The sequence below is a fragment of the Panulirus ornatus genome, chromosome 7 (genome assembly GCF_036320965.1).
Source record: "Panulirus ornatus isolate Po-2019 chromosome 7, ASM3632096v1, whole genome shotgun sequence".
Taxonomy (NCBI): Eukaryota; Metazoa; Arthropoda; class Malacostraca; order Decapoda; family Palinuridae; genus Panulirus; species Panulirus ornatus.
In genome coordinates, this window is record NC_092230.1 from 12,528,987 (window position 1) to 12,554,945 (window position 25,959).

General features: G+C 41.4%; 1 protein-coding gene across 6 annotated transcripts in view; it reads left to right on the forward strand.

Moving 5' to 3' along the window:
• Positions 1–25,959, forward strand: part of Sgf11 (SAGA associated factor 11kDa) — a 431,536-nt gene that overhangs the window by 249,124 nt on the left and 156,453 nt on the right. For all 6 annotated transcript variants that reach the window (XM_071663261.1, XM_071663260.1, XM_071663262.1 and 3 more), the window contains one exon: positions 15,823–15,911. In XM_071663261.1, coding sequence (XP_071519362.1) covers positions 15,823–15,911 — 89 coding nt within the window. The remainder of the gene's footprint in view (positions 1–15,822; positions 15,912–25,959) is intronic.

Genomic DNA, 25,959 nt, shown 5'->3' on the forward strand with positions numbered 1-25,959 from the left:
AAAGCAAACACCTGATCCACACATTATCTACCACTTCTATAACCACACTGGTCTTCCCCAATCTGATGCTCTGTACATGCCTTCACCCTCTCAATCAATACCCTCCCATATAATTTCCCAGGAATACTCAACAAACTTATACCTCTATAATTTGAGCACTCACTCCTATCCCCTTTGCTTTTGTACAATGGCACTATGCAAGCATTCTGCCAGTTCTCAGGCACCTCACCATGAGTCATACATATATTAGATAACCTTACCAACCAGTCAACAGTACAGTCGACCCCTTTTTTAATGAATTCCACTGCAATACCATCCAAACCCGCCACCTTGCCAGTTTTCATCATCCGCAAAGCTTTTACTGCCTCTTCTCTGTTTACGAAATCATTCTCCCTAACCCTCTCACTTTGCTCACCATCTCGACCTAAACACCCTATATCTGCCACTGTCATCAAACACATTCAACAAACCTTCAAAATACTCACTCCATCTCCTTCTCACATCACCACTACTTGTTATCATCTCCACATTAACCCCCTTCACTGATGTTCCCATTTGTTCCCTTGTCTTACACACTTTATTTACCTCCTTCCAGAACATCTTTTTATTCTCCCTAAGATTTAATGCTACACTCTCACCCCAACTCTCATTTGCCCTCTTTTTTGCCTCTTGCCCCTTTCTCTTGACCTCCTGCCTCTTTCTTTTATACATCTCCCAGTTATGTGCATTATTTCCCCTGCAAAAATAGTCCAAATGCTTCTCTCTTCTCTTTCACTAATAGTCTTACTTCTTCATCCCACCGCTCACTACCCTTTCTAATCTGCCCACCTCCCACGCTTCTCATGCCACAAGCATCTTTTGTACAAGCCATCACTGCTTCCCTAAATACATCCCATTCCAACTCCACTACACTTTACGTCCTTTGTTCTCACCTTTTTCCATTCTGTATTCAGATTATATATATATTCCTGGGATTAGGGGAGAAAGAATACTTCCCAAGCATTCCTCACGTGTCATAGAAGGTGACTAAAGGGGATGGGAGCAGAGGGCTAGAAACACTCCCTTCCTTGTATTTTAACTTTCTGCGGGGAGTGCTCATCCTCCTTGAAGGCTCAGATTGGGGTGTCTAAATATGTAACCATATTTAACCATATTTAACCAAGATGAGAAAAAAGGAGAGATAGGTAGTATGTTTGAGGAAAGGAACCTGGATGTTTTGGCTCTGCGTGAAATGAAGCTCAAGGATAAAGGGGAAGAGTGGTTTGGGAATGTCTTGGGAGTAAAGTCAGGAGTAAAGTTAGTGAGAGGACAAGAGCAAGGGAAGGAGTAGCACTACTGAAACAGGAGTGGTGGGAGTATGTGATAGAGTGTAAGAAAGTAAACTCTACAATGATATGGGTAAAACTGAAAATAGATGGGGAGAGATGGGTGATGCTTATGCACCTGGGTATGAAAAGAAAGATCATGAGAGGCAAGTGTTTTAGGAGCAGCTGAGTGAGTGTGTTAGTAGTTCTGATGCATCACACCTGGTTATAGTGATGGGTGATTTGAATGCAAAGGTGAGTAATGTGGCAATTGAGGGAATATTTGGTATACATGGGGTGTTCAGTGTTGTAAATGGGAATGGTGAATAGCTTGTAGATTTATGTGTTGAAAAAGGACTGGTGATTGGGAATACCTGGTTTAAAAAGAGAGATATACATAAGTATATGTATGTAAGTAGGAGAGATGGCCAGAGAACGTTATTGGATTATGTGTTATTGATGGCGTGTGAAAGAGAAACTTTTTGATGTTAATGTGCTGAGAGGTGCAACTGGAGGGATGTCTGGTCATTATCTTGTGGAGGTGAAGGGAAAGATTTGTATAGGTTTTCAGAAAAAAGAGAGAATGTTGAGGTGAAGAGAATGGTAAGAGTAAGTGAGCTTGGGAAGGAGGCTTGTGTGAGGAGGTACCAGGAGAGACTGAGTACAGAATGGAAAAAGGTGAGAACAAAGGACGTAAGGGGGGTGGGGGAGGAATGGGATATATTTAGGGAAGCAGTGATAGCTTGCACAAAAGATGCTTGTGGCATGAGAAGCATGGGAGGTCGGCAAATTAGAAAGGGTAATGAGTGGTGGGATGAAGAAGTAAGATTATTAGTGAAAGAATAGAGAGACATTTGGACAATTTTTGCAGGGAAATAATGCAAATGACTGGGAGATGTATAAAAGAAGGAGGCAGAAGGTCAAGAGAAAGGTGCAAGAGGTGAAAAAGAGGGCAAATGAAAATTGGGGTGAGAGAGGATCATTAAATTTCAGGGAGAATAAAAAGATGTTTTGGAAGGAGGTCAATAAAGTGCATAAGACAAGGGAACAAATGGGAACATCAGTGAAGGGGGCCAATGGGGAGGTGATTACAAGTAGTGGTGATGTGAGAAGGAAATGGAATGAGTAAATTGAAGGTTTGTTGAATGTGATTGGTGATAGAGTGGCAAATATAGGGTGTTTTGGTTGAGGTGGTGAGCAAAGTGAGAGGGTTAGGGAGAATGATTTGGTAAACAGAGAAGAGGTTGTAAAAGCTTTGCGGATGATGAAAGCCATCAAGGCAGCAGGTTTGGATGGTATTGCAATGGAATTTATTAAAAAAGGGGGTGACTGTATTGTTGACTGGTTGGTAAGGTTATTTGAATTATGTATGAGTCATGGTGAGGTACCTGAGGATTGGCGGAATGCTTGCACAGTGCCATTGTACAAAGACAAAGGGGATGAAAGTGAGTGCTCAAATTACAGAGGTATAAGTTTCTTGAGTATTCCTGGGAAATTATATGGGAGGGTATTTATAGAGAGGGTGAAAGCATCTACAGAGCATCAGATTGGGGAAGAGCAGTGTGGTTTCAGAAGTGGTAGAGGATGTATGGATCAGGTGTTTGCTTTGAAGAATGTGTGTGAGAAATACTTAGAAAAGCAAATGGATGTGTATGTAGCATTTATGGATCTGGAGAAGGCATATGATAAGAGTTGATAGAGATGCTCTGTGGAAGGTATTAAGAATATATGGTGTGGGAGGCAAGTTGTTAAAAGCAGTAAAAAGTTTTTATCGAGGATGTAAGGCATGTGTACGAGTAGGAAGAGAGGAAATTGATTGGTTCTCCATGAATGTTAGTTTTCGGCAGTGGTACGTGACGTCTCCATAGTTGTTTAATTTGTTTATGGATGGGGTTGTTATGCAGGTGAATGCAAGAGTTTTGGAAAGAGGGGCAGGTATGCAGTCTGTTGTGGATGAGAGAGCTTGGGAAATGAGTCACTCGTTCGCTGATGATACAGCGCTGGTGGCTGATTCAGATGAGAAACTGTAGAAGCTGGTGACTGAGTTTGGTAAAGTGTGTGAAAGAAGAAAGCTGAGAGTAAATTTGAATAAGAGCAAGGTTATTAGGTACTGTAGGGTTTATGGACAAGTCAATTTGGAGGTAAGTTTGAATGGAGAAAAATTGGAGGAAGTGAAGTGTTTTAGATATCTGGGAGTAGATTTGGCAGCAAATGGAACCAAGGAAGTGGAAGTGAATCATAGGGTGGGGGAGGGGGCAAAAGTTCTGGGAGCATTGAAAAAGTGTTGAATTTGAGAATGTCATCATGGAAAGCAAAAATAGGTATGTTTGAAGGAATGTTATATGTTTGCGAGGCGTAGGCTATAGATAGATTTGTGCGAAGGAGAGTGGATGTGCTGGAAATGAGATGTTTGAGGAAAATATATGGTGTGAGGTGGTTTGATCGAGTAAGCAATTAAAGGGTAAGAGAGATCTGTGGTAATAAAAAGAGTGTGGTTGAGAGAGCAGAAGAGGGTGTTTTGTAATGGTTTGGTCACATGGAGAGAATGAGTGAGGAAAGATTGACAAAAAGGATATATGTGTTAGAGTGGAGGGAACGAGAAGTGGGAGACCAAATTGGAGGTGGAAAGATGGAGTGAAAAAGATTTTGAGTGATCAGGGCCTGAACATGCAGGAGGGTGAAAGGCATGGAAGGAGTAGAGTGAATTGAAATAATGTGGTATACCGGGGTTGATGTGCTGTCGATGGATTGAACCAGGGCATGTGAAGTGTCTGGGGTAAACCATGTAAAGTTTTGTGGGGCTGGATGTGGAAAGGGAGCTGTGATTTCGGTGCATTATACATGACATCTAGAAAATGAGTGTGAACGAATGTGGCCTTTGTTGTCTTTTCCTAGTGTTACCTCATGCACATACAGGGGGAGGGGGTTGTCATTTCATGTGTGGTGGGTTGTTGACGGGAATGAATAAGGACAAAGAGTATAAATTATTTCCATGTGTATATATATGTATACGTTGAGATGTATGTGGACGTGTATGTATATACATGTGTATGTTGGTGGGTTGGGCCATTCTTTCGTCTGTTTTCTTGCACTACCTCCCTGGGGATAGGGGAGAAAGTATACTACCCACGTATTCCTGCATGTTGTAGAAGGCATCTAAATGGGGAGGGGGCTGGAAATTCTTCCCTGTCATTTTTAATTTTCTAAAAGTAGGAGCAGAGAAGTAGGCCAAGTGAGGATATTCCCTTAAAGACTCAGTCGTCTTTTCTTATCACTACCTCGCCAATGTGGGAAATGGTGTGGGAGACGGCGAGTAAGTATGATAACAAAAGAATGATGTTTTCATTATTATACTTAACAGCTGTTTCCCGCGTTTGCGAGGTAGCGCAAGGAAACAGACAAGGAATGGCCTAACCAGTTGCCATACACATGTATACACATAGATGCCCTCATATGCACATGTGGTTTCAGAAGTGGTAGAGGATGTGTGGATCAGGTGTTTGCTTTGAAGAATGTATGTGAGAAATACTTAGAAAAGCAAATGGATTTGTATGTAGCATTTATGGATCTGGAGAAGGCATATGATAGAGTTGATAGAGATGCTCTGTGGAAGGTATTAAGAATATATGGTGTGGGAGGAAAGTTGTTAGAAGCAGTGAAAAGTTTTTATCGAGGATGTAAGGCATGTGTACGTGTAGGAAGAGAGGAAAGTGATTGGTTCTCAGTGAATGTAGGTTTGCGGTAGGGGTGTGTGATGTCTCCATGGTTGTTTAATTTGTTTATGGATGGGGTTGTTAGGGAGATGAATGCAAGAGTTTTGGAAAGAGGGGCAAGTATGAAGTATGTTGGGGATGAGAGAGCTTGGGAAGTGAGTCAGTTGTTGTTCGCTGATGATACAGCGCTGGTGGCTGATTCATGTGAGAAACTGCAGAAGCTGGTGACTGAGTTTGGAAAAGTGTGTGGAAGAAGAAAGTTAAGAGTAAATGTGAATAAGAGCAAGGTTATTAGGTACAGTAGGGTTGAGGGTCAAGTCAATTGGGAGGTGAGTTTGAATGGAGAGAAACTGGAGGAAGTGAAGTGTTTTAGATATCTGGGAGTGGATCTGGCAGCGGATGGAACCATGGAAGCGGAAGTGGATCATAGGGTGGGGGAGGGGGCGAAAATCCTGGGGGCCTTGAAGAATGTGTGGGAGTCGAGAACATTATCTCGGAAAGCAAAAATGGGTATGTTTGAAGGAATAGTGGTTCCAACAATGTTGTATGGTTGCGAGGCGTGGGCTATGGATAGAGTTGTGCGCAGGAGGATGGATGTGCTGGAAATGAGATGTTTGAGGACAATGTTTGGTGTGAGGTGGTTTGATCGAGTGAGTAACGTAAGGGTAAGAGAGATGTGTGGAAATAAAAAGAGCGTGGTTGAGAGAGCAGAAGAGGGTGTTTTGAAGTGGTTTGGGCACATGGAGAGGATGAGTGAGGAAAGATTGACCAAGAGGATATATGTGTCGGAGGTGGAGGGAACAAGGAGAAGAGGGAGACCAAATTGGAGGTGGAAAGATGGAGTGAAAAAGATTTTGTGTGATCGGGGCCTGAACATGCAGGAGGGTGAAAGGAGGGCAAGGAATAGAGTGAATTGGAGCGATGTGGTATACCGGGGTTGACGTGCTGTCAGTCGATTGAAGCAAGGCATGTGAAGCGTCTGGGGTAAACCATGGAAAGCTGTGTAGGTATGTATATTTGCGTGTGTGGACGTATGTATATACATGTGTATGGGGGGGGTTGGGCCATTTCTTTCGTCTGTTTCCTTGCGCTACCTCGCAAACGCAGGAGACAGCGACAAAGTATAATAAAAAAAAAATAACATATATATACATATATACACATGTAAATATCCATACTTGCTGACTTCATTCATTCCCGTTGTCACCCTGCCACATACGAAATAGCATCCACCGCTTCACCATCCTGCAAAGCAGTACCAGGAACAGACAAAAAGGCCACATTCATTCACACTCACTCTTGCTGTCATGTGTAATGTATTGAAACCACAGCTCCCTTTCCACATCCAGGCCCCACAGACCTTTCCATGGTTTACACGAAATGCCTCACATACCCTGGTTCAATCCATTGATAGTAGGTCAACTCTGGTATACCACATCGCCTTTAACCCTCCTGTATGTTCAGGCCCCGATCGCTCAAAATCTTTTTCACTCCATCCTTCCACCTTCAGTTTGGTCTCCTGCTTCTCCTTCTTCCCTCCACCTCTTGACACATATATCCTCTTTGTCAACCTTTTTTTCATTTGTTCTCTCCATTTGTCCAAACCATTTCAACACACCTTCTTCTGATTCCTCAGCCACACTATTTCTTTGCAAACATCTCTCTTACCCTTTCATTACTTACTCAGTCAAACTACCTCACACCACATGTCCTTAAAAATTTCATTTCCAACACATCCACCGACCTTTGCACAACCTCATCTATAGCCCATGCCTCGCAACCATATAACATTGTTGGAACCACTATTCCTTCACACATATCCATTTTTGCTCTCCAAGATAACGTTCTCACCTCCCACACATTCTTCAACGCTCCCAGAACCTTCACTCCCTCCCCCACCCTGTGACTCAGTTCCCTTCTTCATGGTTCCATCTGTTGCTTAGTCCACTCCCAGATATCTAAAACACTTCACTTCCTCCACTTTTTCTCCATTTAAACCTACTTCCCAATTAACTCATCCCTCAACCCTACTGAACCGAATAACATTGCTCTTATTCACATTTACTCATAACTTTCTTCTTTCCCCTACTTTACCAAACTCAGCCACCAACTTCTGCAGTTTCTCACCCAAATCAGCCACCAGTGCTGTATCATCAGTGAACAACAACTGACTCACTTCCCAAGCCCTCTCATCCCCAATAGACTGCATACTTGCCTCTCTCTCCAAAACTCTTGCATTCACCTCTCTAACCACCCCATCCATATACAAATTAAACAGCCATGGAGAAGTCATGTACCCCTGCCGCAAACCAACATTCACTGGGAACTAATCACTTTTCTCTCTTTCTGCTCATGCACATGCCTTACATCCTCGGTAAAAACTTTTCACTACTTGTAGCAACTTACCTTCCACACCATATGCTCTTAACCTTCCACAAAGGATCTTTATCAACTTTATTATATGCCTTCTCCAGATCCATAAATGCTACATACAAATCCATTTGCTTTTCTAAGTATTTCTCACATACATTCTTGAAAGCAAACACCTGATCCACGCATCCCTATCACTTCTGAAACCACACAGTTCTTCCCCATTCTAATGCTCTGTACGTTCCTTCACTCTCTCAATCAGTACCCTCCCATATAATTTCCCATGAATGCTCAACAAACTTGTGCCTCTGTAATTTGAACACTCACCTTTATCCCCTTTCCCTTTGTACAGTGGCTCTATGCATGCATTCTCCCAATCCTCAGGCACTTCACCATGATCCATACATACATTGAATATCCTTACCTACCAACCAATGACACAGTCACCCCTTTTTTTTGTGAATTCCACTGCAATACCATCCAAACCCACCTCCTTGCTGGCTTTCATCTTCTGCAGTGCTTTCACTACCTCTTCTCTATTTACCAAACCATTCTCCCTGACCCTTTGACTTCACACGCCACCTTGACCAAAACACCTTATATCTGGCACTCTATCATCAAACACATCCAACAAACCTTCAAAATACTCACTCCATATCCTTCTCGATTCACCATTAGCCCCCTTAACTGATGTTCCCATTTGTTCTCTTGTCATATGCACTTTATTTACCTCTTTTCAAAACATCTTTTTATTCTCCCTAACATTTAATGATGCTCTCTCACCCCAACTCTCATTTGCCCTCTTTTTCACTTCTTGCACCTTTATCTTGACCTCCTGCTGCTTTCTTTTATACATCTCCCATTCATTTGCACTACTTCCTTGCAAAGATCATCTAAATGCCTGCCTCCTCTCTTTCATTAACAGTCTTACTTTTTCATCACACCACTCACTACCCTTACTTTTTCATCCCACCACTCAATACCCTTTCTACTTTGCTCACCTCCCACCTTTCTCATGCCACAAGCATCTTTTGAGCAAGCCATAACTGCTTCCCTAAATACATCCCATTCCTCCCCCACTCCCGTTAAGTCATTTGCTCTCACCTTTTGTAATTCTACATTCAATCTCTCGTGGTATTTCCTCACACAAGTCTCCTTTCCAAGCTCACTTACTCTCACCACTCTCTTCACCCCAACATTCTCTCTTCTTTTCTGAAAACCTCCACAAATCTTTATCTTCTCTTCTTTTCTGAAAACCTATACAAATCTTTACCTTTGCCTCCATAGGATAATGATCAGACATCCCTCCAGTTTACCCTCTCAGCACATTAACATCCAAAAGTCTCTCTTTCACATGCCTATCAATTAATACGTAATCCAATAATGCTCTCTTTCCATATCTCCTACTTACATATATATACTTATGTATGTCTCTCTTTTTAAACCAGGTATTCCCCATCACCAGTCCTTTTTCAGCACACAGACCTACAAGCTCTTCACCATTTCCTTTACAACACTGAACACCCAATGTACACCAATTATACCCTCACCGCCACATTACTCACCTTTGCATTTAAATCACTCATCACTATAACCCAGTCTTGTGCATCAAAGCTGCTAACACACTCACTCAGGTGACCCCAAAACACCTGCCTCTCAAGATCTTTCCTCTCATGACCAGATGCATAGGCACCAATAATCACCCATCTCTCTTCATCCTCTTTCAGTTTTAACCATATCAACGTAGAATTTACTTCTTACATTCTATCACATATTTTTATTATTACTATTATGCTTAGTTGCTATCTCCCGCATTAGCGTGGTAGCATAAGGAAACAGACGAAAGAATGGCCCAACCCACCCATAGACACATGTATATACATGTATAAGCACCCGCACACATACATATACATACTTATACATTTCAACGTATAGATACATATACATACACAGTCATAAACATATATACACATGCACATATTCATACTTGCTGCCTTCATCCTTTCCTGTCATCACCCTGTCAGCGCCCCCGCACACACGCATGAGGTAGCGCTAGAAAAAGCCAAAAAAGGCCACATTTGTTCACACTCATTCTCTAGCTCTCATATCTAATACACCAAAACCACAGCTCCCTTTCCACATCCAGACCCCACAAAACTTTGCATGGTTTACCTTAGATGCTTCACATGCCATGGTTCAATCCATTGACTGCACGTCAACCCCATTATACCATATCATTCCAATTCACTCTTTTCCTTGCATGTCTTTCACCTCCTTTTTTCATGTCCACATTGTGTGTTCCAGACATCTAAAGCTGTTATAGAAGTATTTCTTTACCTCATTTTTAAAACGTTTGTTGGTTAATTTTTTTAATGGCCTTTGATTGTTCTATCTCTGCATATTTTGAAGAACTTTTCACTGTTTGTTTTATCAGGTTGGTGTAAAAACTTAAGGGTTGTGATCAAGTCATCCATCACTCTTCTCTCTTCCTTGATGGGCAAATTTAGGGCCTTTAGCCTTTCCCTGTATCTCAACTCTCTCAAGTCCAGTATCATCTTTGTTGCCTTCCTTTGGAATTCCTTTATTAGGTCCGTGTTTCTGTAAGTGTATTGACCAAACTTGAGAAGTATATTCTAGATGTTGCTTGATGTAGGATGTGAACAACTTACTGAATATTTCCTTACACAAATACATGAATGTTCTTTATTTGCCTGCAGATACTTTTTTTTTTATGTTACCTTTCTCCCCGTGTTGGATAAAGTCAACTCCCAAGTCCCTCTGACCTTCAGAGATTGCTGAAGCTCATTTCCTGGTAGATAATAATCACTCTGTACCATGTTTTTTTTTCTTATGTTGAAGGCTCCAGTCACGGACAAACATTCACATCAAGGCTGGGCCTTAATTGAACTTCATCAACATTGCAGGGTCCACTTGTAAGTTGATGCAATCCTCCATTCAGTTTACTTCCCTTAACACTTTGGTATCAACTGCAAATGTGTTCTGGTAGGAGACTTATCATTCATATATCTAAAGAGGAGCAATGGTCACAGGACAGAACCTAGTAACACACCTCTGGTGAACTTAGCTCATGTTGATTAGATTTCCTTGACATGCATCCATTGGTCTTTTCCACTAAGATGATTTATCCATTGAAGGAGTCATCCCCTTACCCCTGCCAGGAAATCTAGCTTTTTTCCAGCCTTCTGGCTGATACAGTGTCAAAAGCTTTCTGGCAGCCCAGATGCAAACCATCCATCCAGCCATTGCAAATATTTCTCTAATCAGAGCGCACTTGCTTTTACAATGTAAGAGGCTCATTGCACATGAACTCCTTCCCTTTAAACCACACTGTGTGTTTGGTGAAGCACATGTGGGGTGATCTTTTCTCACTTCAAGATAAGAGGGGGAAATGGAGAAACCATTTTTGTTTTTTTCTAAACTTTTTATGACACTGGTCTTAGTTCTTACACAGGTACTGTGTTAAAGGTGAATAACATATCGAAATATTACACTAAGCACACTGAATGACTGCTACATTCAACGATACTTTACAGTTAAGATATACTCTATGTGACCATACAAAGGATGAGTATGATCTTGGTGGTGACATGGCCATTGGTGTCTGGTGCTCACTACTTTCCTCCTCTCTATCACTGATATCACTTTCTCTCACTTTTCTCTTTACCTCTCACCTGATATTCTTTACCTTCTTCAGTAGCTGACATGTTTGATGATGAGTATTGTGTCTCATCACATAAGTCATCTGATTAGTATTTTCTGCAGGATCAGTATGCTTTTCACAGTGATCTGATAGCTGAAAGGAATGGTTTCTTCTATGGTGATTGTAGGGGGTGAAGGAGTGCAAAAATATTTTCCATGCTGCTGGGTGATGGAAGAAACCTTTGTAAGCTGGTAATATTACCATACATTAGCTGGTAGTTCAGACATAGGCAGAAAAGTTGAATCTTCATATGCTGTTGGCTGATTTTGTATTAGAAAGCACCAAATATGATAGTTTGATTCTCTCATTTTAATGCAAACCTATGAGCTTCAGTAATCATCAAACCATTACACTACAGACTGTTAAGTTCTGCCTTTCTTTGAATCTTTTCAATAAGAACTGTTAAATTCCAACATTTGAATGCATGTTTTTAGAATCGGTTATTCAAGCACAAACTTTAACTTTCATTAGTCTAATGTTCACCTTTCATTTTCTCTGTCATACAGGTGGAAACTTCTGAACTCTGTTATTCAAACTAACATTCTAACAGAGTAATTCTAACACACTTCTTTAAATCTTCCATTTGAATGCAAACACTGATCATTTAAGTGAAATTTATACAATCTCATTACTCTTTGTGTTGCAACATGCCAGTGCATTGGTTCATTTGGCGACCTACAACATGCTTGTTGACTGACAAAGATTTTGGCATGTCACTCGCAACCTGATAGCATGGATGGAAAGAATATCATCCATTACAGTCGCCCTTAAATTGTGAAAGAGTGTAACAACGTCATTAGGGCAGGAAGCCAGATTTATGCAGCACTTGGTAATAGTACAGTAGTAAATGAAAGAATTTCACATATATTAGTATTTATTTTTTTGAAGAGTGAAGTTATTTTTCCATTTATTCTTGTGAATGCATGAGTTTTGGAGAGAGGGGCAAGTATGTGGTCTGTTGTGGATGAGGGGGCTTGGGAAGTGAGTCAGTTGTTGTTCGCTGATGATACAGCGCTGGTGGCTGATTCGGGTAAGAGACTGCAGAAGTTGGCGACTGAGTTTGGTAAAGTGTGTGAAAGAGGAAAGCTGAGAGTAAATGTGAATAAAAGCAAGGTTATTAGGTTCCGTAGGGTTTTGGGACAAGTTAATTGGGAGGTAAGTTTGAATGGAGAAAAACTGGAAGAAGTGAAGTGTTTTAGATATCTGGGAGAGGATTTAGCCGCGGATGGAACATGGAAGCGGAAGTGAGTCACAGGGTGGGGGAGGGGGTGAAAGTTCTGGGAGCAATGAAGAATGTGTGGAAGAGGAGAACATTATCTCAGAGAGCGAAAATGGGTATGTTTGAAGGAATAGTGTTTCTAACAATGTTATATGATTGCAAGGGATGGGATAGGGTTGTGTGGAGGAGGGTGGATGTGCTGGAAATGAAATGTGTGAGGACAGTATGTGGTGTGAGGTGGTTTGATTGAGTAAGTAATGAAAGGGTGAAAGAGATGTGTGTTAATAAAAAGAGTGTGGTTGAGAGAGCAGAAGAGGGTGTGTTGAAATGGTTTGGTCACATGGAGAGAATGAGTGAGGAAAGATTGACCAAGAGAATATATGTGTCAGAGGTGGAGGGAACAAGGAGAAGTGGGAGACCAAATTGGAGGTGGAAGGATGGAGTGAAAAAGATTTTGAGCAATCGGGGCTTGAACATACGGGATGGTGAAAGGCGTGCAAGGAATAGAATGAATTGGAATGATGTGGTATACTGGGATGGACGTGCTGTCAGTGGATTGAACCAGGGCATGTGAAGCGTCTGGGGTAAACCATGTAAAGTTTTGTGGGGCCAGGATGTGGAAAGGGAGCTGTGGTTTCGGCGCATTACACATGACAGCTAGAGACTGAGTGTGAACGAATGTGATACCTTTTGTCTTTTCCTAGCGCTTCCTCGCGTGGAGGATGCTATTTCATGTGTGGTGGGGGGTGGCGACGGGAATGAATGATGGCAGCAAGTATGAATATGTACATGTGTATATATGTATATGTCTGTGTATGTATGTATGTATATGTTGAAATGTATAGGTATGTATATGTGCGTGTGTGGGCATTTATGTATATATATGTGTATGTGAGTGGGTTGGGCCATTCTTTTGTCTGTTTCCTTGCGCTACCTCATTAATGTGGGAGACGGTGATTGACTATGATAATAAAAAGATATATTGTTTAGAAAAAGATATATTGTTTAGATGATATTTAGATATGTAGATAATGCTCAAAGTATATAAAAAAATGTATATGTAAAAGAATATGTAAATGATATGTATGGTATGTGTAAAATCATGGATGAAAGAAATATAAAGTATGTGATGGACTTGTTTGTAGAACAAAATCACAAGGAAAAAACATAATCACCGTATACTTATTTATATAAGGTAAATTCATACCACCAACCGAACCCTTCCCCATTAATTCATTATCTTCAATCAATAGTACAGAAGAAAGAATGCTACCCTTTTGGGTATTTTCTTCTGTACCATATAATGTAGAGATTTTCATTAAGGGAATGTTTCTTCACACTAAGTGAGCATCATTTTGGATGTATGCTGCAGTTTAAGGGGTACAGTATGGCTGTAAGTTACAAATTTGTCAGGGTATCTTCTACTAGAAAGTGAGAGGTATGAAGTCACAAAGATTAGAGGATTATAGCATTCAGGAAGAGGTAGTCAAAAGCCAATAACATCACTAATGCTGTAAGACCCATGTAACATCTTATTTCTCACGTGTACACGTATTTCATGTTTATTCCATTTTCATAGGTTTTTAACTATCTGAAAAATCGTCTTATGTACATACACCTTGCTAGCTATTCTACTGTTACAGACACACTGATCAAAAAGAAAAGCTTCACCAAGTATAATAAGTAGTAAATGTAAGATGAATAACATGGGATGTCTACCAAAATGGGCCAGAAGAATGCAAGGGTTTGAGGGGAGTTGTAGGTCTGTACTCTGTTGGAATTAGGAAGGTTGGGGGTTAGGAGGTAAGTCTGTTACTGTTTGCTAGTGACAGATATTAATGAGAAACTGCAGAAGCTAGTTTCTTAGTTTGGGAGGTGTGAAAGGAGAAACTTGGGTAAATATGAATCAGAAGGTTAATAGGTTTAGTAGTGAAGAGAGACAGGTTAATTGGAGGGTGAGTTTAAATGAAGAGAATTTGGAAGGAGTAGTGTTTTATATACCTGGGAGTACATGGTTTTTTAAGCCATAGGATGGGTGTGAGGAGGATAAGGTCTTGGGCACAATGATGTGTCTGTGTATGGAAAGAAAGATCAGTGTCTGTGGGCAAAGACGGATATGTTTAATGTTATATTAGCCCCAGTGGTTTTATTTGGATGCAAGATGTGGGTCCAAGATAAAAAGGTATGGAACAGAGTGAATGTGCTGGAAGTGAAGTGTTTCAGGACAATTTGTGGTGTGATTAGGATTGATTGAATGAGAAATAGTAGGATAAGAGAGAGTTGTGATAATAAAAGCATATGTATGGGAAAGCTGAAGAGGGTTTGGATATATGGACAGTATAAGTGAGAAGAGGGTGACTAAGAGGGTGTACATGCCAAAAGTGGGGGACACAAGGAAGAGGAGGAAACAAAGGAAAAGGTGGAAGGATGGAGTGAAAGAATCTTTGAGTGACTGGGCTCTGAACATGGAGAAGTTTGTGAAGCATACTAGGAACAGAGTGAATTGGAGGGATCGGGTATGCAGGGGTCATTGGGCTGAACCAGGGCATGAAGTGATGAGAGGAATCCATGGAAAGGTCCGTAAGGCCTGCTTATGGATAGGGGGCTCTGGTTTCAGGTGATTATACATGACAGCTAAAGAATGGATGCGAGTTTTTGAGGCCATTTCGTCATGTGTTCCTGGTGTTACCTTGCTATCACAGGAAATGGTGAATGAATATAGATAAAAATAGATTGTCACATTATTATATATTTTCAGAGTATGAGTACAGATATGTGGAAGTATTGGGAAGTGTGACTTTACATAACACACATTTGCAAGGGTTTTGATAATACTTTAGAGGTTAAAGAGGTTGTTGGGCTCTTGATCGATGAACAGGTATCTTCTCTTTTGGAATATGAAAACCAATATGATGAAGTTTTATGTAAATTCTTTATGCATTGATGTTGGGTCTCCTGAAGTAGAAGATACAGTAAAAAGCACCCAGAAAGGGTTATGCATTGCCTATTTGTGATTTAAAGATGAGAGATGGCAGAATAGGTTTGGGTAGATAGTGAATCATATGATTGAGCATAGTGTGCGATTTATTTTTCATAACTTTTACATGTTAAAAGTTGAGAATGTATATGAGTGTTGTTAAAGAGCCAGTGTGTACCAAAACCACCTTATTAAGTTTAGAGCAGAATAATGATGATAGATAGACAGAATTGATGTTGGGTCTCCTGAAGTAGAAGATACAGTAAAAAGCACCCCGAAAGGGTTCTGCATTGCCTACTTGTGATTTAAAGATGAGAGATGGCAGAATGGGTTTGGGTAGATAGTGAATCATATGATTGAGCATAGTGTGTGATTTATTTTTCATAACTTTTACATGTTAAAAGTTGAGAATGTATATGGGTGTTGTTAAAGAGCCAGTGTGCACCAAAACCACCTTATTAAGTTTAGAGCAGAATAATGATGATAGATGGACAGAATTTCTTTTTCTTTTTCCTCAGATGTTGTATTTGAGGTACATCAGAGTGTCAAGACAGGGCTAATGATGCTTGAATTGGGCTCAGCAGAAGAGGAACATAAATTTCTTCAGGTAAGAATTTGTGTACATATTATATAACATGCCTCATTTATTCATTTATATTAGTTATACTTGATCATCATTTTCCGCATCAGCAAGATAGCACCAGGAAACAAAGAAAGATCGATCCACTCTCATACACATACACACACATATATGCACTTAAATACACATATAGTTACACATGCATACATATACATATATGTACACACATATACATATATACTATTTTATTTATTATACTTTGTCGCTGTCTCCCACGTTAGCGAGATATTGCAAGGAAACAGACTAAAGAATGGCCCAACTCACCCACATACACATGTATATAATACACATCCATGCACGCACATATACATAACTATACATTTCAACGTATACATATATATATACCTACACAGACACATACATATATACGCATGTACATAATTCATACTTGCCGCCTTCATTCATTCCCGTCGCCATCCCGCCACACATGAAATGACAACCCCCTCCCCCCACACGTACTAGAGGTAGCACTAGAAGAAGACAACAAAGGCACATTCGTTCACACTAAGTCTCTAGCTGTCATGTATAATGCACTGAAACCACAGCTCCCTTTCCACATCCAGGCCCCACAAAACTTTCCATGGTTTACCCCAGATGCTTCACATACCTTGGTTCAATCCATTGACAGCACGTCGACCCTGGTATACCACATCATTCCAGTTCACTCTATTCCTTACACGCCTTTCACCCTCTTGCATTTTCAGGCCCTGATCGCTCAAAATGTTTTTCACTCCATCCTTCCACCTCCAATTTGGTCTCCCACTTCTCCTCGTTCCCTCCACCTCTGACACATATATCCTCTTTATCAATCGTTCCTCACTTATTCTCTCCATGTGACCAAACCATTTCAAAACACCCTCTTCTGCTCTCTCAACCCCACACTTTTTATTGCCACACATCTCTCTTACTCTTTCATTACTTACTCGATTAAACCACCTCACACCACATATTGTCCTCAAACATTTCATTTCCAACACATCCACCCTCATCTGCACAACCCTATCTATAGCCCTTGCCTCACAACCATATAACATTGTTGGAACCACCATTCCTTCAAACATACCCATTTTTGCTCCAAGATAATGTTCCCGCCTTCCACACATTTTTCAGCGCCCCCAGAACTTTTGCCCATATAACATTGTTGGAACCACCATTCCTTCAAACATACCCATTTTTGCTTTCCGAGATAATGTTCTCGCCCTCCACACATTTTTCAGCGCCCCCAGAACTTTTGCCCCCTCCCCACCCTGAGAATCACTTCTGCTTCCATGGTTCCATCCACTGCTAAATCCACTCCCATATATCTAAAACACTTCACTTCCTCCAGTTTTTCTCCATTCAAACTTATCTCCCAATTGACTTGTCCCTCAACCCTACTGTACCTAATAACCTTGCTCTTATTCACATTTACTCTCAGCTTTCTTCTTTCACACACTTTACCACACTCAATCACCAACTTCTGCAGTTTCTCACCCAAATCAGCCACCAGTGCTGTATCATCAGCGAACAACAACAGACACTTCCTAGCCCTCTCATCCACAGCAGACTGCATACTTGCACCTCTATCCAAAACTCTTGCATTCACCTCCCTAACAACCCCATCCATAAACAGTAAACAGCCATAGAGACATCACACACCCCTGCCACAAACTGACATTCACTGAGAACCAGTCACTTTCCTCTCCTCCTACTCATACCCATGCTTTACATCCTTGATAAAAACTTTTCACTGCTTGTAGCAACTTGCCTCCCACACCATATATTCTTAATACCTTCCACAGAGCATCTCTATCAACTCTTATCATATGCTCTCTCCAGATCCATAAATGCTACATACAAATCCATCTGTTTTTCTAAGTATTTCTCACATACATTCTTCAAAGCAAACACCTGATCTACACATCCTCTACCACTTCTGAAACCACACTGCTCTTCCCCAATCTGATGCTCTGTACATGCCTTCACCCTCTCAATCAATACCCTCCCATATGATTTCCCAGGAATACTCAACAGACTTATACCTCTGTCTTTTTACAATGGCACTATGGATGCATTCCGCCAATTCCCAGGCTCTTCCCCATGAGCCATACATACATTGACTATCCTTACCAACAGTCAACAACACAGTCACCCCCTTTTTTAGTAAATTCCACTGCAATACCATCCAAACTTGCTGCCTTACTGGCTTTCATCTTCCGCAAAGCTTTCACTACCTCTTCTCTGTTTAACAGATCATTTTCCCTAACCCTCTCACTTTGCACACCACCTCGACCTAAACACCCTATATCTGCCACTCTTATCATCTAACACATTCAACAAACCTTCAAAATATTCACTTCATCTTCTCACATCACCACTACTTGTTATTACCTCCCATTAGCACCCTTCACCAATGTTGCCATTTGTTCTCTTGTCTTGTGCACTTTATTTACCTCCTTCCAAAACATCTTTTTATTCTCCCTAAAATTTAATGATACTCTCTCACCCCAACTCTCATTTGCCCTCTTTTTCACCTCTTGCACCTTTCTTTTGACTTCCTGCCTCTTTCTTTTATCCATCTCCCAGTCATTTGCACCATTTCCCTGCAAAACTCGTCCAAATGCCTCTCTCTTCTCTTTCACTCATAATCTTACTTTTTCATCCCACCACTCTCTACCCTTTCTAATTTGCCCACCTCACACGCTTCTCATACCACAAGCATCTTTTGCGCAAGCCAACACAGCTTCCATAGATACATCCCATTCCCCCCAACTCCCCTAATGTCCTTTGCTCTCACCTTTTTTCATTCTGCACTCAGTCTCTCCTGGTACTTCCTCACACAAATCTCCTTCCCAAGCTAACCACTCTCTTCACCCCCTACATTCTCTCTTCTTTTCTGAAAACCTCTACAAATCTTCACCTTCGCCTCCACAAGATAATGATCAGACATCCCTCCAGTTGCACCTCTCAGCACATTAACATCCAAAAGTCTCTCTTTCACATGCCTATCAATTAACACGTAATCCAATAACGCTGTCTGGCCATCTCTCCTACTTACATAAGTATACTTATGTATCTCTCTCCTTTTAAACCAGGTATTCCCAATCACCAGTCCTTTTTCAACACAAGTCTACAAGCTCTTCACCATTTCCATTTACAACACTGAACACCCCATGTACACCAATCATTCCCACAACTGCCACATTACTCACCTTTGTATTCAAATCACCCATCACTATAACCCGGTCTCGTGCATGAAAACTGCTACCACACTCCCTCAGCTGCTCCCAAAACACTTGTCTCTCATGATCTTTCTTCTCATGCCCAGGTGCATATGCACCAATAATCACCCATCTCTCTCCATCCTTTTTCAGTTTTACCCATATCAATGTAGAATTTACTTTCTTACACTCTGTCACATACTCCCACAACTCCTGTTTCAGGAGTAGTGCTACTCCTTGCTTTGCTCTTGTCCTCTCACTAACCCCTGACTTTCCTCCCAAAACATTCCCAGACCACTCTTCCCCTTTACCCTTGAGTTTTGTTTCACTCAGAGCCAAAACATCCACGTTCCTTTCCTCAAACATACTACCTATCTCTCCTTTTTTCTCATCTTGGTTACATCCACACACATTTAGACACCCCAATCTAAGCTTTCGAGGAGGATGAGCACTCCCCGTATGACTCCTTCTTCTGTTTCTCCCTTTTAGAAAGTTTGAATACAGGTAGGGGAGAGTTTGTAGCCCCCCGCTCCCGTCCCCTTTAGTCACCTTCTGTGACACATGGAGAATGCGTGGGAAGTATTCTTTCTCTCCTATTCCTAGGGATAGGGGAGAAACATGTACGTATTCATCCTTGCTCACCTTTATCCATTCCCAGTGCCAGCCTGTCCTGCAGAAAACAAATTCGCCACCCCCTGTGACAGTGAGGTAGTGCCAGGAAACTTATGAAGAAGGCCACATCTGCTCACATCCTTTCTCTGTCATGCATCATGACCAGAGCTCCCTATCCACATGCAGGCTCCACAGACATTTCCATGGTTTCCTCTAGACATTTCACAAGCCCTGGTTCAGTCCATTGACAGCATGTCGGCCTCAGTATACCACATTGTTCCAGTTCATTCTTTCGCAAATGCTTTTCACCCTCCTGCATGTTTAGGCCCCGATCACTCAAAATCTTTTTCACTCCATCCTTCCACCTCCAATTTGGTCTTCCACTTCTTTTTCTCTCCACTTCTGACACATATATCCTGTTCATCAACCTTTTCTCACTCATTCTCTCCATATGTCCAAACCATTTCAACATTCCCTTTTCTTCTCACTCAACTATACCCTTTTATTTACCACACATCTCTCTTACCCTTTCAATACTTACACAGTCAAACCACCTTACACTATATATTGTCCTCAGACATTTCATTTCCATCACATTCACCCCCCTGCCCAAACCTATTTATAGCCCATGCCTCGCAACCATATAATATCGTTGGAACTACTATTCCTTCAAACATAGCCACTTTTGCTCTCCGAGATGAAATTCTCTCTTTCAACACATTCTTCATTGCTCCCAGCACCTTCACCTCCTCCCCCACCCTATGACTCACTTCTAGTTTCATAGTTACATTAGCTGCCAAGTCCTCTTCCAGATATATAAAACACTTCACTTCCTCCAGTATTGCTCCATTCAGATTCACATCCCAACTAACTTGTCCCTCAACCTTCCTGAACGTTGCTTTTATTCACATTTACTCTGAGCTTTCTCCACACACTCTTCCAAACTCAGTTACCAACTTCTGCAGTTTCTTACTTGAATCAGCCACCAGTGTTGTATCATCAGCGAACAACAACTAACTCACTTCCCAGGCCCTCTCATCCCCAACGGACTGCATACTCGCCCCTCTCTCCTAAACTCTTGCATTTACCAGCCTCACCATCTCGTCCGTAAACAAATTTAACAACCATGGTGACATCACACACCCTTGCCACAGACCAACCTTCACTGAAAACCAATCACTCTCCTCTCTTCCTACTGATACACATGCCTTATACCCTTCATAAATGCTTCTCTGCTTCTAGCAGCTTACCTCGTACACCATATATTCTTGAGATTTACCACAGAGCATCTCTATCAACCCTATCATATACCTTCTGTAGATCCACAAATGCCTAATGCAAATCTATGTTTTCTGTTTGTCACACATATTCATCAAAGCTGACACCTGATCCACACATCCTCTACCACTTTTGAAACCACACTGCTCCACCCCATTCTGATGCTCTGTACATGCTTTCATTCTCTCAATCGATACCCTCCCGTATAATTTTCCAGGTATACTCAGTTGTATGCCTCTGTAGTTTGAACATTCACATTTAGCATTTTTGCCTTTATACAAAGGCACTACACATGGTTCCTCTAGTCTTCAGGCACTTCACCATGATCCCTACATACATTAAATATCCTTATCAACCAATCAACAACAAAGTCACCCCCTTTCTTAATAAACTCAACTGCAATATCATCAAATCCAACTGCCTTGCCAGTTTCATTTTCAGCAAGGCTTTCGCCACCTCTTCTCTTTTCACCAAACCACTCTCTCTGACTCTCTCACTTTGCATATCACCCCATCTTAGACACCCTACATCTGCCACTCTTATTATCAAACACATTCAACAATCCTTCAAAAGACTCATTCCATCACTACCTGTTATCCCTTCCCCTATTGCTACCTTCACTGATGTTCTTCGCACATTATTTACCTCCTTCCAATGCATCTTTTTATTCTCCATAAAGTTTGATGATACTCTCTCACTCCAACTCTCACTTGCCCTCACTTTCAAGCCCTTCACATTCCTTTTGACCTCCTTCTGCTCTCTCATATACAACTCTCAATCATTTGCACTGCTACCCTGTAAGTACCACAGAAATATCCCACTTTTCTCTTTCACTAGCAACGTTACTTCATCCCACCACTCACTACCTTTTTTAATCTGCCCACCTGCCACTTTTCACATGCCGTTACTGGTTCCTCAAATATCTCTGATTCCTGACCCACTCCCATCACTTCTTTTACTCTCACTTTTTGCCATTATACACTCAATATCTGCTGGTATTTCTTCACACAAGTCTCCTTTCCAAGCTCACTTACTCTCACCACTCTCTTCTCCCCGACATTGTCTCTTCTTTTACAAAAACCCTTATAAATCTTCACCCTTGCCTCCACAAGATAGCGATCAGACATCCCACCAGCTGCACATCTCAGCATATTTACATCCAAAGGTTTCCCTTTTACACACCTATCAGTTCATACATAATCTAATAATCCTGTTGACCATCTCTTCTTAAACCAGGTATTTCCAGTCACCAGTCTTTTTTCAGTATACAACCCCACAAGCTCTTCACCATTTCCATTCAAAACACTGAATACCTCACTCTATGATTCACTTCTGCTTCCATGGTTCCATCCGCTGCCAAATCCACTCCCATATATCTAAAACACTTCACTTCCTCCAGTTTTTCTCCATTCAAACTTACCTCCCAATTGACTTGTCCCTCAAGCCTACTGTACCTAATAACCTTGCTCTTATTCACATTTACTCTCAGCTTTCTTCTTTCACACACTTTACCAAACTCAGTCACCAGCTTCTCCAGTTTCTCACACCAATCAGCCACCAGTGCTGTATCATCAGCAAACAACAACTGACTCACTTCCCAAGCTCTCTCATCCACAACAGACCACATACCTGCCCCTCTTTCCAAAACCCTTGCATTCACCTCCCTAACTACCCCATCCATAAACAAATTAAACAACCATTGAGACATCACACACCCCTGCTGCAAACCAACATTCACTGAGAACCACTCACTTTCCTCTCTTCCTACACGTACACATGCCTTACATCCTTGATAAAATCTTTTCACTGCTTCTAACAACTTGCCTTCCACTCCATATATTCTTAATACCTTCCACAGAGCATCCTATCAACTCTATCATATGCCTTCTCCAGATCCATAAATGCTTCATACAAATCCATTTGCTTTTCTAAGTATTTCCCACATACATTCTTCAGAGCAAACACCTGATTCACCCATCCTCTACCACTTCTGAAACCACACTACTCTTCCCCAATCTGATGCTCTGTACATGCCTTCACCCTCTCAATCAATACCTTCCCATATAATTTCCCAGGAATACCCAACAAACTTATACCTGTGTAATTTGAGCACTCACTTTTACCCTCTTTGCCTTTGTACAGTGGCACTATGGATGCATTCCGCCAATCCTCAGGCACCTCACCATGAGTTATACATACATTAATAATCTTACCAACCATTCAACAATACAGTCACCCCCCTTTTTAATGGATTCCACTGCAGTACTATCCAAACCCACTGCCTTGCCGGCTTTCATCTTCTATAAAGCTCTTACTACCTCTTCTCTGTTTATGAAATCATTCTTCCTAACCCTCTCTTCTTTGCACACCTCCTCGACCAAACACCCTATATCCGCCACTCTTATCATCAAACACATTCAACAAACCTTCAAAATACTCATTCCATCTCTTTCTCACATCACCACTACTTGTTATCACCTCCCCATTAGCCCCCTTCACTGATGTTCCCATTTGTTCCCTTGTCTTACACACTTTATTTACCTCCTTCCAAAACATCTTTTTATTCTCCCTAGAATTTAATGACACTCTTTCACCCCTAACTCTCATTTGCCCTCTTTTTCACCTCTTGCACCTTTCTCGTGACCTCCTGCCTCTTTCTTTTATACATCTCCCTGGGGATAGGGGAGAGAGAATACTTCCCATGCATTCCTCACGTGTCGTAGAAGGCGATTAAAGGGGACAGGAGCGGGGGGCTAGAAACCCTCCCCTCCTTTTATTTTAACTTGTATTTTAACTTTCACTTCCTCCAGTTTTTCTCCCTTCAAACTTACCTCCCAGTTGACTTGTTCCTCAACCCTACTGTACCTAATAACATTGTTCTTATTCACATTTACTCTAAGCTTTCTTCCTCCACACACTTTACCAAACTCAGTCACCAGCTTCTGCAGTTTCTAGTCCAATTCAGCCACTAGCGCTGTATCATCAGCAAACAACAACTGACTCACTTCCCAAGCTCTCTCATCCAGAACAGTCTGCATACTTGCCCCTCTTTCCAAAACTCTTGCATTTCCCTCTCTAACAACTTCATCCATAAACAAATTAAACAACCATGGAGACATCACGTACCCTTGCCACAAACCGAAATTCACTGAGAACCAATCACTTTCCTCTTTCCTACTCGTACACATGCGTTACAGCCTCGACAAAAGTTTTTTTTACTTTTTTTTTACTGCTTCTAACAACTTGCCTCCCACACCATATATGCTTAATACCTTCCACATAGCATCTCTGTGAATTCTATCATATGCCTTCTCCAGATCTATAAATGCAACATAGAAATCCATTTGCTTTTTTAAGTATTTCTCACATACATTCTTCAAAGCAAACACCTGATCCACACATCCTTTACCACTTATGAAACCACACTGCTCTTCCCCAATCTGATGCTCTGTACATGCCTTCACCCTCTCTATCAATACCCTCCGTTATAATTTCCCAGAGATACTCAACAAACTTATACCTCTGTAATTTGATCACTCACCTTTATCCCCTTTGCCTTTGTACAATTGCACTATGCATGCATTCCGCCAATCCTGAGGCAACTAACATGAGTCATACATACATTGACTATCCTTACCAACCAGTCAACAACACAGTCACTCCCTTTTTTAATAAATTGCACTGCAGTACCATCCAAACCTGCTGCCTTGGCAGCTTTCATCTTCTGCAAAGCTTCTACTACCTCTTCTCTATTAATCAAATCATTCTCCCTAACCCTCTCACTTTGCACACCACTTCGACCAAAACACCCTATATCTGCCACTCTATCATCAAACACATTCAAGAAATCTTCAAAATACCCATTCCATCTCCTTCTAACATCACCACTTGTTATTACCTCCCATTAGCCCCCTTCACCGATGTTCCCATTCATTCTATTGTCTTATGCACTTTATTTACCTCCCTCCAAAACATCTTTTTATTCTCCCTAAAATTTGATGATACTCACCCAACTTTCAGTTGCTCTCTTTTTCACCTCTTGCACTTTTCTCTTGACCTGCTGCCTCTTTCTTTTTATACATCTCCCAGTCATTTGCACTATTTCCCTGCAAAACTCGTCCAAATGCCTCTCTCTTCTCTTTCCCTAATAAACTTACTTCTTCATCCCACCACTCACTACGATTTCTAATCTGCCCACCTCCCACGCTTCTCATGCCAGAAGCATCTTTTGTGCAAACCATCACTACTTCCCTAAATATATCCCATTCCTTCCCCACTCCCCTTACATCCTTTGCTTTCACCTTTTCCATTCTGCAGTCAGTCTCTCATGGTACTTCCTCACACAAGTCTCTTTCGCAATCTCACTTACTCTCACCACTCCCTTTACCCCAGCATAAAAATCTAGAGTTTACTTTCTTACACTCTATCCCTGGGGATAGGGGAGAAAGAATACTTCCCACGCATTCCTCACATATCATAGAAGGGAACTAAAGTGGATGGGAGTGGGGGGGCTAGAAACCCTTCCCTCCTTGTATTTTAACTTTCTAAAAGGGGAAACAGAAGAAGGAGTCATACGGGGAGTGCTCATCCTCCTTGAAGGCTCAGATTTGGTGTCTTAATGTGTGTGGATGTAGCCAAGATGAGAAAAAAGGAGAGATAGGTAGTATGTTTGAGGAAAGGACCCTGGATGTTTTGGCTGAGGGAAATGAAGCTCAAGGGTATAGGGGAAGAGTGGTTTGGGAATGTCATGGGAGTAAAGTCAAGGATTAGTGAGAGGACAAGAGCAAGGGAAGAGTAGCACTACTCCTGAAACAGGAGTGGTGGTAGTATGTGATAGAGTGTAAGAAAGTAAACTCTAGATTGATATGGGTAAAACTGTAAGTGAATGGAGAGAGATGGGTGATTATTGGTGCATATGCACCTGG